General features: G+C 28.9%; 1 protein-coding gene across 1 annotated transcript; it reads right to left on the bottom strand.

Moving 5' to 3' along the window:
* Window positions 1–3,595: 3,595 nt before the first annotated feature.
* On the bottom strand, window positions 3,596–18,323 carry LOC107447833 (ADP-dependent glucokinase). Its single transcript, XM_016062868.4, has 5 exons — window positions 17,577–18,323; window positions 14,497–14,787; window positions 11,668–11,804; window positions 8,726–8,996; window positions 3,596–4,988 (listed from the first exon to the last, which is right to left on the bottom strand). The coding sequence occupies exons 1-5, from the start codon at window positions 17,987–17,989 to the stop codon at window positions 4,592–4,594; spliced, it is 1,509 nt and encodes a 502-aa protein (XP_015918354.2). The 5' UTR covers window positions 17,990–18,323; the 3' UTR covers window positions 3,596–4,591.
* Between the last annotated feature and the right edge of the window lie 58 nt (window positions 18,324–18,381).

Raw genomic sequence — 18,381 nt, forward strand, 5'->3', positions numbered from 1 at the left:
TAAGAAGCAAAAATGCCTAATCACACAAGAAAAGAACTTAAAAAAATACAATTTCCTAAGTTCATAGATTAATCCATTTGGGATAGTGTCAACTCTCTGCCAACACAGCAATTATCCATATACTGATCTTTTCAGCATTGAACAATACTGTTCACTTAACACAACAGGCTTTAGAAATATATAAAATTCAATTTAATATTTTACAAATGGTGTAAAAGAATAAAAACATTTTTCTTTCTCAAAAAAAAAAAAAAAAATGAAAGAAAAAAGAATTATTGCTTCTTCATTTTATGTAGGTTCATCAAAAATTAATTCCGATCTATTTAACAACTTAAAAACAACACAGATGGTGAAGTATAAAATGAATATAGTTCCTTGATTGGGTGGTGAGATTTTAATAAACAATAACAGAGTTAAATTTTTTCTAAGAGTTATAATTTTATTTAGCAGCTTCTTTCAGTCAAGCATACATTGTTGGAATTTTAAGCTTTAACAATATATAAATATATAGCACAATAAATAAATACAAAAAAAAAGAAAAATATTTTAATGTGAAATAAAATTAAAATAAGTTATTACTTCATAAGAGAACTAAAAGTACCAGCACAGCAGAAAAAACCAAACCCATAAATAAAAAACAACAAACTACTAGTAGCTATTTCCAATACCGCTTTCACAAGGTGATGTGTAGTTTGTTCTTTATTAATGGTTTTGGTTTTCTTCTGCTGTGCTGATACTTTTAGTTCCCTTATAAGGTATATATAATATAATATAATAACTATTATATTATATATAATAGCTCATTTTAATTCATCCTAAAATATTCTTTCAGCTGTGACATTAGCAGCTTGGTGATGTCGCAACTTGTCGCATCTTATTCTTTTTCTTCAATGATTTTGTATTCGTGGTTCATGTCTTTGCATTATATATATATATTCTTAAAACTTCTGCAGTTTACTTTGAGTTACTTTTGATAGTAACTTAAATATCAAAATTTTGAAAGCTAAACTTATGTGTTATTACGTTACAGAAGAAATATTAATTTAATCCTAATAAAATTTTTATTCAATTCTTAAATTAATAAATTTAAAAACGGTTTTAAAGAGAAATAAATTAATATGATAAGAAAGAAATTGTTCTGTTCATGAAATTCAATAAGATTTTGTTTTATTTTTTGAACAACAGAGTAAATAATAATGGAATGACATGGAATAAAATTTTTTAAGAATTTTTTATCATCGATCTTCAACCATAATTTTTTAAATATTCCATTAATTTAGTTCGATTAAACAGAACTTAAATTCTTTTTTTCAAATGAAACATTATATAAACATTTGTTAACAACTAAAGTAACAAAAATGCATAAAAAATAAAGGAATGTGATGTTTCAAATCAATTAAGAATAAAAAAATATTTCATAAAAATTTTGTTGTTCCCAAACCAAATTCAGTTTTATATGCTCTTTGACTCAGCATTATAGCTCTTAAATATTCAACAATTCTATTTCCTTTTCATCTAAATTATTTATAAAATTTTCAGTACTTTTGATGAGCATTTACAAAAATAATATCAACTGCATTATAAAAGTACATATTTTGAATATATTATTTGATACTATAAGTACATAATATCACTTAGATGAACAAATACTCTTAAATACAAATGGCCGCCATAAATGTATATTTTTAGAATCCAGGTCAAAAAAAATTTTACATTAGAGGTTACAAATTAATAGTTAAGTGAGGAAAAAAGAATATTTAAAGAATCAACAGTGACGAAGACAGGATAAAAAACATCATAATTGAACTCATTGCCTGATGAAATCTGGCTACGTTTCTCCGTATCACTTTTTTTAAAAACTCCTTTATGTTTCTTAGGTCCATTTTAAAAATTGTATTGCTTTTAGTCCCGCCTTCCACAGCAAAGATTCAAAAGTTTACGATCAATTTTTTTCCTCTTTTACAGCTTAAATATTAATTTGCGTCTATTATTAAACATTAATTTTGTTTACTTCATTTTTAATGAGGATGCTAAATATATAGATTAAGGTCGGTCATAATATGACACCCTTTATAACATATATATATATATATGTCCCTTAAGATTAAAAATATAATTTATCATTTACAACAAAAGATTAAACAAATTATTACTAACATTATTAATTGAATAGACATTTTACAATATTCAGACGTTTTTTGAACACTGGATCATGCTCTGATTCATTCTAACTACTGCTATTTTATTTCATTATTGTATAGACTTTGCAATTCAATGGGCATAAAAGTAAAGCATTCCACAACAGCCCACAAGGGATCAGAAGGACATGGAATTTAAGGCCTACAATTTTGAGACCAATAGCAGGATTGTGGCAATGTGATTCACATTGTACACAGGTTGGCTTTACTTCCCCGACAAGCTGGTGATCATGAATTTGAAGCTTGGAATGTTTCAAGCTACTACTGAGAATCGATAACCCATTTAGTTCACTAAACATACATTTTCAAAACAGGCTGCTAAAAATCCAGTGAATAATTTTTTTAAATGTATTTTTATCTAATAATTCACTATTTAAAATGATGCTTTTACATGTTATTATCAATTATCAGTTGTTATTATTTCATTATTGTTGCATTATTATTAAATTTTCAGCCTGTTTCAGAATTTTTATTTAAATCAAGTCTCGTTTCGCCAAAATAAGCACAGTTATTTTGAACACTGGCATTATGACAACCTCACATTACAATTATGGTTTTCAACAGGATTCATTAAGTCAAGAGTTGAGTGTATTTTAAAATATTGAAAAATGAATTATAGCAAAATAAAGAATTATGACATCATTTCAGAACTACAAATTGGATTACTTGAAAAATTAACAAATTGAAGGAAGAATCAGAGCATGCTCCACCGTTTCTAGAATCTGCCCATTTATTAACTGAAAGGCACGTTTAAGGACAAAATGTTTATAGAATTCACATTAAATAAAACTATTAAGATATTCTAACAATTAATTGTGAAGATTAATCCATCGTTTAAATAAAAGAGTTTATTTATATATTACTTAATTAACTTCTGAAAATTCATAAATACTTACAAATTACTTTAAGCTTTTGATATAACTAATATAACTTGTGTTTATTTAATTAAAAAAAATGCCATGAAGTTTTTAGCTCAATAAGTGAAAAATTAAATCAATATATGTTGTCTAGTACTGAAATAAAGGAATGTTTCATAATTTTTTCTCCGTAATCAATAATAAAAAGGGGAATATAAGATTTTTTAAAAAATTGGTTGCAAACAAATCTTGTCAGAGTTAAAATCTTGTCAATTGTTTGAGCATTTATTTTGATACCAATGAAAAAAATAAAAAGAAAGAAATGCTTCCCAAACAATTTACACCAGAAATTGCATGAATATTTAAATCTCAACAAGACATAAGAATATCAAGAGGGGGAAAAATTGTATAAAAGCTAAAACAAAAACTAGTCAAACATGTTTTTTTTCAACCTAATGATTTTAAAACAGGGTTGTCAATCACTGGTAACATTTATCGGATGACGGCATTTAACTTTTTAACACAAGATTTTTTTTAAAAAAAAAGGAAAAATAAATAGCTGATAGTCCTTCGAAAGCGTAGCAAATTTAACTTCAGTTAGTATAATGATGAGAAGTTGAGCATAGCTACGAGAATACTCAATTATTATAAGGATTATTTTGAAAGTTATATCTCCAGTATTCATTATCTTCTTAATATATATCTGTAAAAGGTCCCCAAAATAATAAGAAATCGCATTCGAATCCAGTTTGTTTGATTAACTGATTACCGTGCGTGGTGACAAAATGGAACAACAAAAAGTGGACACGTTAGCATTAAAAAAAATGGGGACCTTTCTGTATTCACATGAACAGCAATCTGTTTCAAATGTTGTAAATTTGTTGTTACCAACGGAAAATAAGAGTGTATCCAAACTGAAATTCCCAAATATTTAAAAGAAAGAAATGTGTTTATTCACATTTTCTCCCTTTTTTCTTAGCATCATAAATATTTTTACAGTAATTTCATAATTTTTTCAAAGAAAATTTTTCATATTTATTATAAATTTATTAATTTAAGAATACTTACTTCTTAATTAAGAATACTTACTTACTTCTTTCTATTCTTTTTCAAATCATTATTTGATATTTTGTGTTCACCCGCATTCAATGTTTTCACACAACTATCATTTGTAATGAATACTACCATGAAAGACAATTGTTTGGGGTTCTAATGTAACATGTTTCTAAAACTAAAATGCAGGCAGTAACTGTTAGGAATTAAAATATGCCAAAACAATGAGAAATCTTCAGCAATTGACAACCCCTTACAAAAATAAATAGAATTCTCGTCAATGGCAGAAATAAATTGGTAACAAAAATCAATTAAAAAATATACATATTTAGCTACTATTTGAAACAAAATGTTTGACTAGAGTTTTGAAAAATTAAAAATTGGCCAGTAGTTAATTTTTTCTTATTGGAATAAAAATAGGAATGTAGCAAATACTTTCAAAATATAAAAAAAAGTTAATCTATACATATATATTATTTACAATTAAATTTGCAACACAAGCCCAGACGAAGAGATGTTGTCACCCCCTCCTCCAGTTTGCAAAACATCTGTACAGACTAAAACAGGTGCAATACACACCGTGTAATTATTTTCATCCCAGCAAGACACAGGATCCTTTGGATCAAAAGGAATACGGCGTGAACCCGGTTTTGAGCTGGTGGTGAAGGCGTCGTCCATCAGTAACTTAGCCTTGTTAACATCAATAGTGTCTGAGCCACAGGTATGACGGTTTGCTGTGAGTGCTGCCTTAGCCGCTGCTGCTTTGATATTTTTCCAAGGTGAGTTCTTTTGAACCATAAAGGCTTGGAATGCAAGTGTGTGGACATGAAGTCTTGTTAATTTACGATGACCCTGATTCATTGACCCTTCTTGAAGTACCCTGAAAATTATTTTAAAAAATTATAATAGAGTAATAAAAAGTTAAGAAAACACTCGTTTATAAATAAGTTTAAAAGAATTTTTTTGTGCAAATTTATAAAGAAGGTGGGGGAAAAGTACCGAAACATAAATTTCTAAAGAAACTTCGCAAAATAATACTTCATGTAGGAAAATATTACACTAAAAAATTTTTTTAATGCAAATTTATAATCAAGTTGAAAAAATATTATTGATTTATAAATTTATGGAGAAGTTCAGTAAAATATTATGTTGTACAGAAGATTAAAAAGAATTAAATTCTAGAAAAAATAAAGCACAAGACCTCTTAAAATATATATTTAAATTTTTTTTGCATGACATAAGGAAGTTTGGTGTCGCGACCTAGGCCCATAGGGCTCATACACCAAAATGTGATGTCCCGCGGTGGCGCAGCAACCCCGCACAGCACAGGCAACCAAGCAATTTGCGGACACAAGGGAAGCCCCCGAGTCTCACACGATGAAATGCACCATAGTTTTGTCAATGAGCAGAGGAGGCCAAGAAGCCCCAGTCAAAACCCGGAGGCATTTGCATGACATAAAGCAGAATTAAGCCAATAAAAATAAATAAATAGGTAGTAATAAGCCAGTAATTTAATAAAATATTTCCCTCTGTAATGCATTTTTTTTTAACATAATTAGTTTGAAAAAATAATATAATAAAAAATGTGAGTCATTTAAAGTAGAAATTACAAATAGATCTGCGATGCAACAAAGTGCTTTGTACCTTTGGAAACCGTATGCTTCAGATGAGGTATTTTCAAAGATACTACACCTAGAAAATACCCAAGCTAAAAATAATAATAATAATTTTTTGAAGGCACTAAATTGAGAAAATACATACTGAAGAAGTATTAAGACAGAAACAGAAGTTCTCAGTCTGAATGCCATGCATAAAAATATTCAATGTAAAATTGTGATGATTAAAAACTTCTTAAACTTTTCCATTACAAAGGTATAAAATATTAATACCTTTTATAATTGTTTTAAAGCAGGGTTTCCACTATGGAAGTATTTTTCGCAAAATGCAAAAAATCTTTTCAAAAATGTAAAAATGAAACATTTTTTCACTTTTTCGTTATAGAATTTTTCCAAATTCTATTTTTTTTTCTTTAAAAGAAAATAGGTTTTTGTGAAAAAATTATGACTAGAACATCATAAAAAAATTCAGAATCAAATGAGTCGCAACGAGATGAAGTAAAGCGATCATCAAAGATAGGAATAGAAATCCGTTTTGCCATGAAGAAAGGGAGGAAATAAAGGCCTTTGTTTCTTTGCACATTCTACTAGTTGAGGTACCCAAAATCGTATTTATAAACCTAGAGGCATTTCAGCATTCTTTCTGATTTTAACTTTTCAACTAAATAATTTTTGAATCAGCTTAAACCCTGTTTTCAACAAAATTCAAACTTAATTAAAAGAAAAGTATTTTATTTGATTATATCAGACACAGAAATTGTTTCAAAAAAATAAAAAAATGCTGAAACTAAATGACACACACACACACACACAAAAGAAGTCATGAAAAAGGTTCATTGCTTTCAAATTAATAATATGTGGACAAATTAAAGTAAATAAAAACATTGTAATAATACAGTAAATTAAAATATAAACATTGAATACATTATTTTATAAGTTTAAAAGATTGCAGCAGATTAGAAAACATCCCCTACAAAAAACTTAATGTATATGCAGTACAGTAAGATATGGGTCTTTATAACATACTTAATTGTCCCTAAATACTCTCACCACACCCCTAAATACTGATTTATGAATTGAAAAAAATAATGTAAGTTTAAAAATGTGGTTTTTTGAAATTTTATTACATTGAAACTATTTGTTTGATTTAGTTCAGATTTTGAATTTTATCATGTAATACAGTTAAGATACTTTCAGATTTGTATACCTTACAATCAAAATTTTTAAATCATTACTTAATAAAATAATAAGTAATTAATTACAGTGAAACCTCTCGGAGCGAACACTGCCACAGTAAAATGGTTGTAGCTTTCTTAACTACCAAAATTAATGAGCGGTTAATAATTATTGACGTTGAATGATGCATTCAATAATTTTCATTAACTCAAAAACAGTTTTCACTTCCCTGCTTCTTTATCTTCCCTGCTTCATTTTTTTTAAAAAAAAACTTTTATTTCCCAAAGAATAATCCACACATGTAGTATTATTTCTTTTGTTCCTGAGTGGCCGACTGGTATTTATCATTGGTATGCCTAAAACTAGAAATGGGTAAATACCAATTTTTTTGCATCAGTTCCTAAGTAATTATCAACTGATTATCAGTTACAAGAACATGACACTTTTTGTATCAGATATAAATCAATCTTAAATTTAGGTTTAAATGAATAGAAGGGCTAAAAAATATAAGCCCAACTTCTATCATTAAATACAGTCTAACCCCGCTATAAAAATCACGGGATATAATGAACACTCGGTTATAGCGAACGTTTTTGATGGTCTCTTTCTCACTGTTATTTAACTAAATGTTATTTAATACGCTTATAACGAACAGCTAAGAAACTGGTAGTTCATTTATAGTTCAAACGAATTTCAGATTGTCAAGTATTTGAATCAATGTTACAAAATGTCTAGTTTATGTAATAAGTTCAAAAGTATATAATTATAAATTTTAATTAAAAATGAAGTAATGCACATTATAAGGAGTGCTTTAAACGAGTCATTTCAGTGAAAGGAATGATGCCTTAAGTTCCAAAACTAGCATGGGAGAGCGAATAAGCTGCACAGAAATTACAAGTTTTAAATGCAACCTCCATTGAAAATGATAAATAATCAAATGTTTCAAAAATTGAATCAAAACGATAAACATTTAAAAATTACAAAAATGATATAGATAAGTATCAAAACATTTGTTATAAGGTGACTACCGCTTCGTTATATGGGAAATTTTTCTAATGTCTTTCTAAGGAATGTTTCTATGTTATTGGAAGAAATTCACTGTAAGGAAATTACGTTATAAAGAGACTTTATATATTTAGCTAGTTAATAATTCATGAAGAAGATTTGTACTATCGTAATCACTATTTTCAACAATACTGCAGCAATATGCCACAATATATTTTTTCAAAGATTTTGGATAGAACAAACCATTGTTTAAAATGCACTTATAGCTGAGTCCAGACAGTTCGTTATAGTGAGGTCCGACTGTATAACTTTTGATTTGCTTAAAATTCAGACTATCTTTAAGGACACCCTTTTCACTCCAATAAGGAAAGAAGTTAATTTTGACATAAATTCTAGACATACTGTAAAATTGTAGAAACAAAATAAAAAATGCATAAAAAATTTAATGCAATATATTTCTTAAAGTAAGTTTTTTTCTGAGATCTTAATCTAATTAATCAGTATGTAGTGTAAAAAAAAATCAAAAAAGAAATGAAATCCACTCATGAGAAATAATGGTTCAGGGAAAATATTCAATCAATGATTCTACAGAGCTTACTTAACTTAAATAATATATCAGTCATAAAAAAATCTGTGTCATAAAATGGCAGTAATTTACAAATTTAACTTCAGTTTTAAATTTCACTGCTCAAAAATTAATAAATTAGAAAAATTAATCTTCATTTTTTTTATTTTTATAATACTGTATGCTAATGTATCATTAAGTTTTTTACCAAATTAATGCAAAGGTAGTGAACAAAGAAATAAAATGAAATCTTACTTATAAACTTTTCTCATTTCATCTAAAATGTCAGCAATTCTTGGACGAGAATCAGCCAAGAGGCTAATGTTTCCATATTCAATCATTTGATATAAGTTGGGAAGTTCTTGTTCATTCATGCCCAAAGAATCTGCATAAGGTATGACATTTTCAACCAAGTTCCTCAGGAGATTCTCATCACTAAAAGAAGCCATCTCAAAATGAATCCTCCTCTCATCAGGTTGGCTTTTCATCAGTTCTTGAACTTTCTGCAATCGATCTCTTTGCTTACCTGCAATATGACATTTCTGAATAATTGAACTTTAATCAACATTTTCTTGTAAATTTTGTTAAGTTATGATAAACGACTGATTTAAATTTTTCATTTCTTAATTTTTTTTATTCCTTTTACCTTTTTTTTTATGAGATTGTAGGTAGGTAGGTACTTAATTTATGCCACACTAGAGCTGCACAATGGGCTATTGGCAACGTCCCTGAGAATGATCTGAAGACACGCCACCGCAATTTTAATCCCCGGAAGAGGGTGGCACCCCTGCTATGGTAGCAGAGTTTTATCTGACCTCGATTAAGGGGACCAACAAAATTGTCTGATTAAATAAGGTGTTTTCTTAAGAAAAGTACATGCTAATTGAGTAATCTAACATAGTAAACTGTTTTTAAATAGATTAAGATGATGATTAAATAAATATACAATCAAAATTTGAAATTATATTTAAATTTAATCATAAAGGATCTTTACTTTCTTTCTTCGTGTTTGAAGTAGTTTTACAAGAAAAGGTACTCATTAGCTTATGATCTTAACTTAAATTTTTTTGTAGACTATTTCTTTTTAAGAATTCTTCAAAATTTGTGACATCAAACTGATAAATTTCACTCAATCAGAAGTGAATATTATTATATGATATCTGAAACCATGTTACCTAATAAAACAATCATATTGAAAACTGTATAAGTGAGCGACTGTTACTAATGAATGATTCTAAAATCAGCTCACAACATGAAATACTTCTCTGAAATATGTTACGAAGACAGTGGAATCACGGTGGCTCATTGGTTAAGGCACTGAACTGCCATTGTGATGGACAAAAATACATTAAAAAATTATACTCCGGTTTTGAGTTGTCAATTTTGATAATGCATGTCCAGTGAACTAACTGGGTTACGATCTGCAGCTTCGGCTTGAAGCCCACCCAACCTGTGTGTAATGCTAACCACATTATCACAATCTTGCTGTTGCTTATGAAATTGTGGAGCCTTAACCTCCATAAGCCCTGTATCATAACAAGTTATTAATGATGATGCTTTACTGTTTTGCTTTGCAAAGACAGTAGTAATGCCTACCTTTAGTAACCTGGCCTCATTGAATTCTTAAAAAAGGGTAGTTTTTGCTATACAGGATGAAATCTTAATCATATTAACGAACTCACGGTTAGGTAACTAATCTATAATCAAAAGTCATGAACGAAGGTTAGTGTTGCCATTCCCATCTTAAATTCCTCCACACAAAACTTCATCCTTCTCCTTACTCCATTACGTTTTTTTTTCTTTTTTAAACGAAAAGATTCACTTTTACGTAAAATTCAATTTTTTTTAAAAAAACAGTAAAAAATTTTTTAAAAAAATTATGAGTAGCAGTCTTGAAGGAATTTTATAACTGTCATTGAACTGCCGACACAATTTTTGGGTTTTTGACTACTAATGTTCAACTTTGCAGTCTTGTAATTTTGAACCCAATCCAGAAGACAAGGACACTCCTAGATTAAGTTTTGGGAGAAATTTGCCTTCGTGGAGCACTTTTTTTATGGAACTTATCTGCATTTGTGTTACATGGAGATGAAAGCCTCACACGGTTAGCCTGTGACAAGGGGACTCTAAACCATGATCCGTCTACCTCTGAGGATATTTTATGCAAGCACTGTGGTCGGTGCGAGCCGGGTGCAGTATTCGTATCAACCAGCTATCGCTGGGATTCGAACCCAGTTCACCTCATTAGAAGGTGAATGCTCTCTCCCCTGTGCTTCCCTTCAAGGAATTGAAAACAGTTAATTTAGATGTAAAGTAATGTCCATATCTGCTTATGAGAGGGACCGTATTGGAGAGGGGGTTAATGCGAGATGTTTATCCTGAAGAAGTGTTTGCAAGGTGCAGTCTTTCAGAATAAGCCAACCACTTTTTAAAATATATCTTGTTACTTCATAGTTGAAATGGATGGGGGTGATAAAAGGTGAATGATAAAAGCAAGAAATGGCATGGTTGCTCACAAAAAATTATAAAAGGAAAAAGCAATAGAAACTTAAGTATAGAGGCAGGGCGGAATACATTTCCATGCAATGCAAGAGTAGAACAAAACTGCAATCATTTACAAGCATATCAACAGTGATATGAGCTCTTGAGTCCTGCATATCAATGGTAAGAATAGGAAAGAGATAAATAAAACAGGAAATAGTGAAAAACATTTTCTTAATTGAAAATCTAGTTTTGAAATGTAAGTAAAACAAACTACTTGTAATTATTTTTATTCATAATTTTTTTTTACTACTATTCATCTTTCTCATTTTCAATATTTCTTTTGGTGGGTTGCGTCATAAAAAGAAAAAAATATTCCGATTCAGGGCAATTATTTATATTCAGGGGTCTGTCTAGGTTTTTCTGAGAGGTACCTATCTTGTGAAAATTTAGACATAATTTGTGAAAAATTAAAAATTATATTTAAAAATCAACACAAAAATATGGATTTATCGTTTCTTAAGGGATACAAAAATAAAATTTTAAGAAAAAGTATTTTGTGAAACTACCGTTTTTCCTAAAGTTGAATTTGTGAAACTACCGTTTTACCAAAAATTTAATTTGGGAAGGTACCGCTAAATGGTAGTAAATTCAGCCTGCACAGACCCCTGATATTACATGAAAAAGTATTCATATTTAGGCATAAAAATACTCACTCTCTGGCATAGGAAAGTTATCCATCATTTGTAAGCCTCCAATCACTAGAACATCAGGTTTGAACTTTTCAACTTCCTTCACAAAAGAACCCAAAGATGACAACTGCGGATTTTGATGATCATTGTGAACAATAAATCTGAAGTGTTAAAAAATATTATCAAACATGTTGCTCAAAGTTGAATAACTCAAATAACATGTAACATGTGGAAATAGGAAATGAATTGAAAAAGAACAAGAAAATTGATTTCACATTTTTTAAAATAATCCATAATCAGCAATTTAAATTTTTTCAATAATTAGAAGATCTTCTAATATAATTAGAATAATAGATACTCTGAGAATAATTAGATACTCTGCTGTTTATTGTTCGCTAATGCATATTTTTACACATTCTCTGTTCCCCTACATATTTACAATGCATAAACACATTTGCATTTAATACTGCCACTACAAATTTCCTGTTGCCCTTTTAAATTTGCATAAAGGAAAGAAAAAAAAAACATTAAAATTTTAAAAGTAATTAACTGTGAATTTAGTTCTTAATATGAAAAAAGTTTAAAAGTTTTTCATTTTATCTTCATTTAAAATAGTATGTGGTCGGAAAAAAAATCATAAAACTTTTCTGTTTGTAGTTCTATTTTTACGTCAAAAAACATGAAAAACTGTCAATATGAACCATTTAAATACTCCATAACTAATTCGAAATTTAAACATACTGACACAAATTATAATTACCAGATATAAAAGTACATGTCTTCAATTTCAAAACGATCATAATTCTCCTGTTAATAGTTTACACTCAGCAAAAGAAAGGAAGAAAATTTAACATAAAATAACTCAAAAACTATCAATAAAACCCATCAATAAAATCTTTAAACCTTTCTAAAGTAATGAAAATTTCACATTATGTAATCGAATAGTTTTTAAGTCATAATAGTGAGAATTGAAAGTGCTTTTAACCTACTAGCTTAAATTTTTTTAAAAAAACAATGTCTATCGGTAAGTAGGAACATCTAAAAGTAATACAGCAGAAGCTAGGGATAAAACAAAGGTTAACTCGGTCAGCACCGGAATATGACATGGAAACAGCACACACAAGATTATTGGAGTTCCATTGGCACACTATAGTTCACTCACTTATGAATTAAGCTAAACTATGCTAACCTGGCAAAGGTTTTTGAAGCTATTATTCACTTTAAATTTCGCTGTTTCTTTAGACACTCATTCTCGAAAACAAATTCAGATGTTAATTTTTTAGAATTATAAGCAATTATACCAAATCTTTAAGACAGAAAACAGATATGCCAGGTACTTCAACCAATACTATCTGATATTGCAAATTCCATCAAAAATCGGAAGAATCTCATGACTCATTGCAGTAGAAAGTAAGATTGTGAATGAACAATTTTTATTCTTTTTCTGTCTCAGTAGGACTTAAGACAGAAAATGACTTAATTCCACTAGCCGAGGAAGAGTGTCACAGAACACAGTCTGCTTTTTATCCTTAATCCACTTTGCATTAAGTTAATGGCAATTACTAACACATAAAAAAAAAACCATTGAAATGTACTTAAGGAAAGTATATGCTAATTTTTATTAATGAGATGCAAAGCAATAACTCTGAAGACCTCTTGCTCCATTGCTGAAAAAATTAAAACGAAAGGCTTTAATGTAAATGAAACCTCTAATTTGACCAATAACGTCAGTAGATTGATGCTTTTGAGGTTATTATGCAAAAAACATGTTAAAAAAAGGCACGTTATTTGTGTTGCAAAATTAGTATGATTGTGGTAAAACTTGAGTATAATTAAAACTTGACTGAGAATCAATAATTTGGCACTGTAAATCAGACAGTAATCTTTACTTCCAAACTAGTTAATTTAGTTCCAGTAGAATTGATAATTTTTTTGTTGATGAGTTGGGAAAAAAATGCATTGCTTAATATAATAATGTAAAATCCAGGGAAGTGCAATAAATAATAATAATAAAATAATACATTTTTTAATTGTTACACTATATACCTCTCTGTTGGTGCATGATTGCATAATGTAAACTAATACTGATTCAATGATTGCTGATTGCTTTTACCCCATACGATCAAGTAATCATCTAGTAATAACTAACAACAAATACTTATTAGATTTATATAAATACTGCTGATAAAAACATTTGTATTTAACATTAACTCCTTATTATTGAATTTTTCTATAAATAAAGAAAAAATAAATTATTTAGCCAGTGATATTTTATAAAAGTAAAATATTCCCACAACAGCCCGTTGTGAGTCAAGACATTTAAAGCTTTAGGTGATTACAATATCTAAACTCTTAACCTGCAATATCTAAAACATTATACAATATCTAAAGCCTTTAGAAGATGATTGTGACAAAGTGGTCAACAGTGCACACAGGTCAGCTTTACTTTCCAAAAACACTTGTACCCATCAATCTGATGATGAGTGGGCTAGAGTTCTTCACAATGGCGTTTAAGTACCTTAAACATCCAGCCATTGCCACTCAAAGATACATGCAGCAGATCATAGTTTGATATTATGCATAGATAGCCAAATACAAAATATTCAGTGCATTCATAATTCAATGCACTAGTAGATTAATAAAAAGATTTAAGTTAAATTTTTAATTCCTTAAGAAAACTAATTTATAAAGAAAAACATAAATATTTGGCCAGCAATAGGTTCCTTAAACCACATAAAATTCTAGATATGGGACCAAACAGTTAATGTTCAGTGCATTCACAATTTAAAGTGTAATTCATAATTTAATGCCAAAACATTCATAAAAGGGATGCAAATAAAATGTTTTACTAACCGATTAGCTCTAGGGGGGACAAATGAACCCCATTTTTGTCCAGATGGATACTCCAGCAACAAATGGATGTCATCTTCTTCAACTATTGGTCCTGAAATCTGAATTCCAGGAGGAAATTCTTTCTGCAAGGACTGTGAGACTTGGGCACCTAATAAAATATTTTTCCAGCCTTCCTTTGAAAATCTTTTAGCCATCACAGGAGCATTTCCTCCAATGAAATACCTGGCGCTTGGAGCCTCTCTAGCAAACTTTACTAATTCAGCAAAAAAAGAAGAGTTGGATATAAATCTCCTAAAAATAAGAAAACATTTTTAATCCAGGAATTATAATTAAAATAAAAGAAATTAAAGAAAACAATAATACATATAAAAATTACATTGCAATATTAACGACGATTGATTGCCATTGGTTCAACCTTTATGGTTGAACCAATGGCAAAATGCTCAATAATACTGGGGAACAAATCTTTGTTTTCAGTTGCATGAGATTTTTCAACCTATCTTATATATTTTTATATTGTTGATTTGAAATCTGCAATTGGTTTTTCTTTCTAAGTTACAGTTTTTTTTATTTTGATGGCACTTTTTTTTGTCTATTTCATAATAGTTTTAAAATGTTACACATAAGAGGAGGATACATAAATGTTGCAAGAAACTTCTAGAGGAGTTAAAGCACACCATCGGGATTGAAACTGAATAGCAACCCACGCCCGGGAATGTTGTCATACACTACTTCCTTAATATGTACAGTCTCTTTGTGTACTTCTGAACAGATCATAATACAGAAGCGTCTTTAGCCGTGTATGACAAAATTTACGCACATGGGTTTTTATGCAATTTTAACACAAGTGATCTGCCCTAAAGTCACTAGAAGTTTGTTGCAACATTTAGGCGACCCCTATTATATATAACGTTTTTAAACTTGTACATTTTGACAAAAATACACTAAAAATGCCACTAAAAAAATCAGTAGCTTCAAGAGCAAAACTAATTTCAGATTTGAAATTCTCATAACCGAATTGGCAATAGCAAGTATTTAAAAAAATGCAACCAAAAATTTGTTCCCCAGTGTCAGATAAAGTTGGATCATAGTCAGATGAAAGTTTTTTCTAAAAATTTTGATCTATACAATTTTTCTGATTTTATTAAGTCACTGAGTTTGTAATTTAATTTATTTACAGTAATTTTGCAGTTTGTTACAATTTTTTTTAAAAAAAAATTAGATTCTGCATCCTGCTTTCAAATTTGTTCCTTAGTGTAATTATAAACTCACAGTCCATCATCCTCTTCCAATGATAAATTAGATTTTCAGAAATATGTGGATAATACCAAAGAGGCTTAGACAAAGCAAATAAAAAAAAAACCAAGAGCTTTTAGATATAAAAACGAAAAAATACAAACAAGATTTCTACACAACCTTGACGAAATATGATCGCGCTTGCAAAGAAACCTTTTTTAGAAATTGAACAAACAAATCTATCCTATAAAAGAAGTAGCCCTAACTAACAGTAACAGTTTTTTTTTTTTTTTCCTCTTCAAGTTAGTGTAGAAAAACTATTCTCAGCTTTGAAGTAAAATCAAATTGAATCCACAATCCTCTATCAAAGATCTAGCTGAATCTAAATGATTTTTTTCAGAAATTATTAATGCCAGTTTTATCCATTTCAAAATAAATGCCAAAATAAGTATAATCTGTAATGTCATCAATTTTTTTTCCTGTAGCATCTATTGTTTTTTTTACATTAAAAAAAAAAAAAGAACAAATATGCTGTAACACATGAATATATGTTCTTTTTTATATATGAGGGAGTTTTTAAGTCTTAAATTCCATTGGTCAGATTTTTCATTTCCCTACATACTCCACAGCTATGACAAAAACAGATTAATGGCAAACAAGAAATTAAATAAATCGATACAGAATAGGGCAAATTTAAAGGATTATATTCTGAGCCACTTCCAGGCAAGTCACTATACCTTCAGTTTTAAATTACGGCAAATATAAGTAGAAGTACCAGACAGTTGCTGTAACGTGATTGACATCTAATACAGAAATGTTCCCTTGAACTTTATTATGCATGAATTTAATGTGTTTTTTTAATTAGTTTTTAGACATATTAGTTGGTGTAAGATTAAAACATCTTATTTATTAGGATCTTCAAAAATGTAACAAAAAATGATATAAAAAAATCGATTAGGTGAAAAATCACAGATAAGAGGAAGAATCTCAAATCTGTGATTTTAGTTTAATAAATAAGTTTTATACAGTAAAAGTTTATATAGTTTAATACAATAAGAAGATCTACAAAATACAATTTCATAAACTGAATTTTTCTTAAACCTCACTAACTTTAAGAGATGTAAATAATAAAATTTGCATTTAAGAAACTTTAAGATAGAACAAAGATAGAAATTTTAAGAACTAAGCAAGAACTATAAACTTTTAATATTATTTGTTTAATTATTTGTAAAGAAATTAAAATTTCAAAAGCTAAACAAACCGAAATTGATTTATTTGTTTTACACTAAGTTTTAATGCGGTAGAAATTTTTTTCTGTAAATAATAAAAATTTAAGTGCATATTTTAAATTTTTAAGTATTTGTATCTAAAAATAACTTTAAAGCATTTTAAAAACCGATCTATTCCAGACATATATTGACATACTTAGTAGGAAAGTTTAAGAAAAGTGAAATGATCTATAAAACACGTATTTCCATAAAATGCAAAGTCTGATCTTTCAAGCTTTGCATTATAAGAACCTTCTTCTGTAGGTAATTAATTATTTTCTTTTTAAATAAACCCACAATCAGATGTCTCTCTAATTTTTGGTAATTTTATCAGGTTCTCTCAGAAATCAGGTTAATTGACTTAAAAGTGAGATTAGCAATAAGAAATCGCGATGTAAGTAATACAAAAATGGATGATTATATAGATTCTGTAAGAGATTCAGGGCAGAGTATCCAATCCAAGGGCCCCCATTATACACTGCAAAATAATTTTTCAATATAGAAATAGCATGTTATAAGAGAAATTATATAATATAAACAATTATAACAATACAGTAATATAACAATTATTCTTACTCTGCTGCTGCACCAAAACGATAAAAGTACGCAAAGACTTTTAAAAATTGTTCTTTTGTGGAAATAGAATAATAGTGTTCAGGATTGTCTGGAGCGCTGTCGAATATAACTTCATTACTTTGAACGATGATATCCTGACAAGAACCGAATCCTAGGGCAACTTTGATGTTAGGATTAACGGCAACTGAGCTTTCTTCACGAAGTAATGATGTGAGTGTTTTCTCCAACACTTGAGAATTATTTTCCAATTTATATCTGTTGTATATATAAGCTAAAACAATGACAGCGATTGTGACGACGGCACCGACAGAAACTTTGTTTGTAATCGATGTCATACGTTTATTCATTTTACCATTTAAAAATCGACGGTCCTTTCCACGATCTTTCCTCTTCTTATTACGAGCTATAACCATCTTGAAGCAATTTCTAGTTTCAGATTCACGCTAATATCATCTGCGAATACACGTCATATCCAGCTCAAAGCAACTTTAATGAGATGAGGAATAACTTATCAAAATTTGCCGACAGACGACGTAATTTTGTTTACATGCATGCCTCCTCCGAACACTTAATTCAGATCTCTTCGTTTGGAGAAATTCTCATGAACATAAATAAGTTTTGCGGAATATTTTAAATTTGAGTCATCAATGCCCCTAAAAATTTTTAAGATAAATAAATAGTTTTTCTGATTTATTTCATTCACTCACCCGAGCTGGTAACTCTTTAAAAATGACAAAGTTTCACAGAGAAAAAAATTTACCTACGTACAAAGCTTAAAGCAAAAACTAATTTTTATTCAAAGTTC

Source organism: Parasteatoda tepidariorum, chromosome 9 (assembly GCF_982258835.1).
Source record: "Parasteatoda tepidariorum strain Cologne lab strain chromosome 9, Ptep-v5.0, whole genome shotgun sequence".
In the NCBI taxonomy this organism is placed as follows: Eukaryota; Metazoa; Arthropoda; class Arachnida; order Araneae; family Theridiidae; genus Parasteatoda; species Parasteatoda tepidariorum.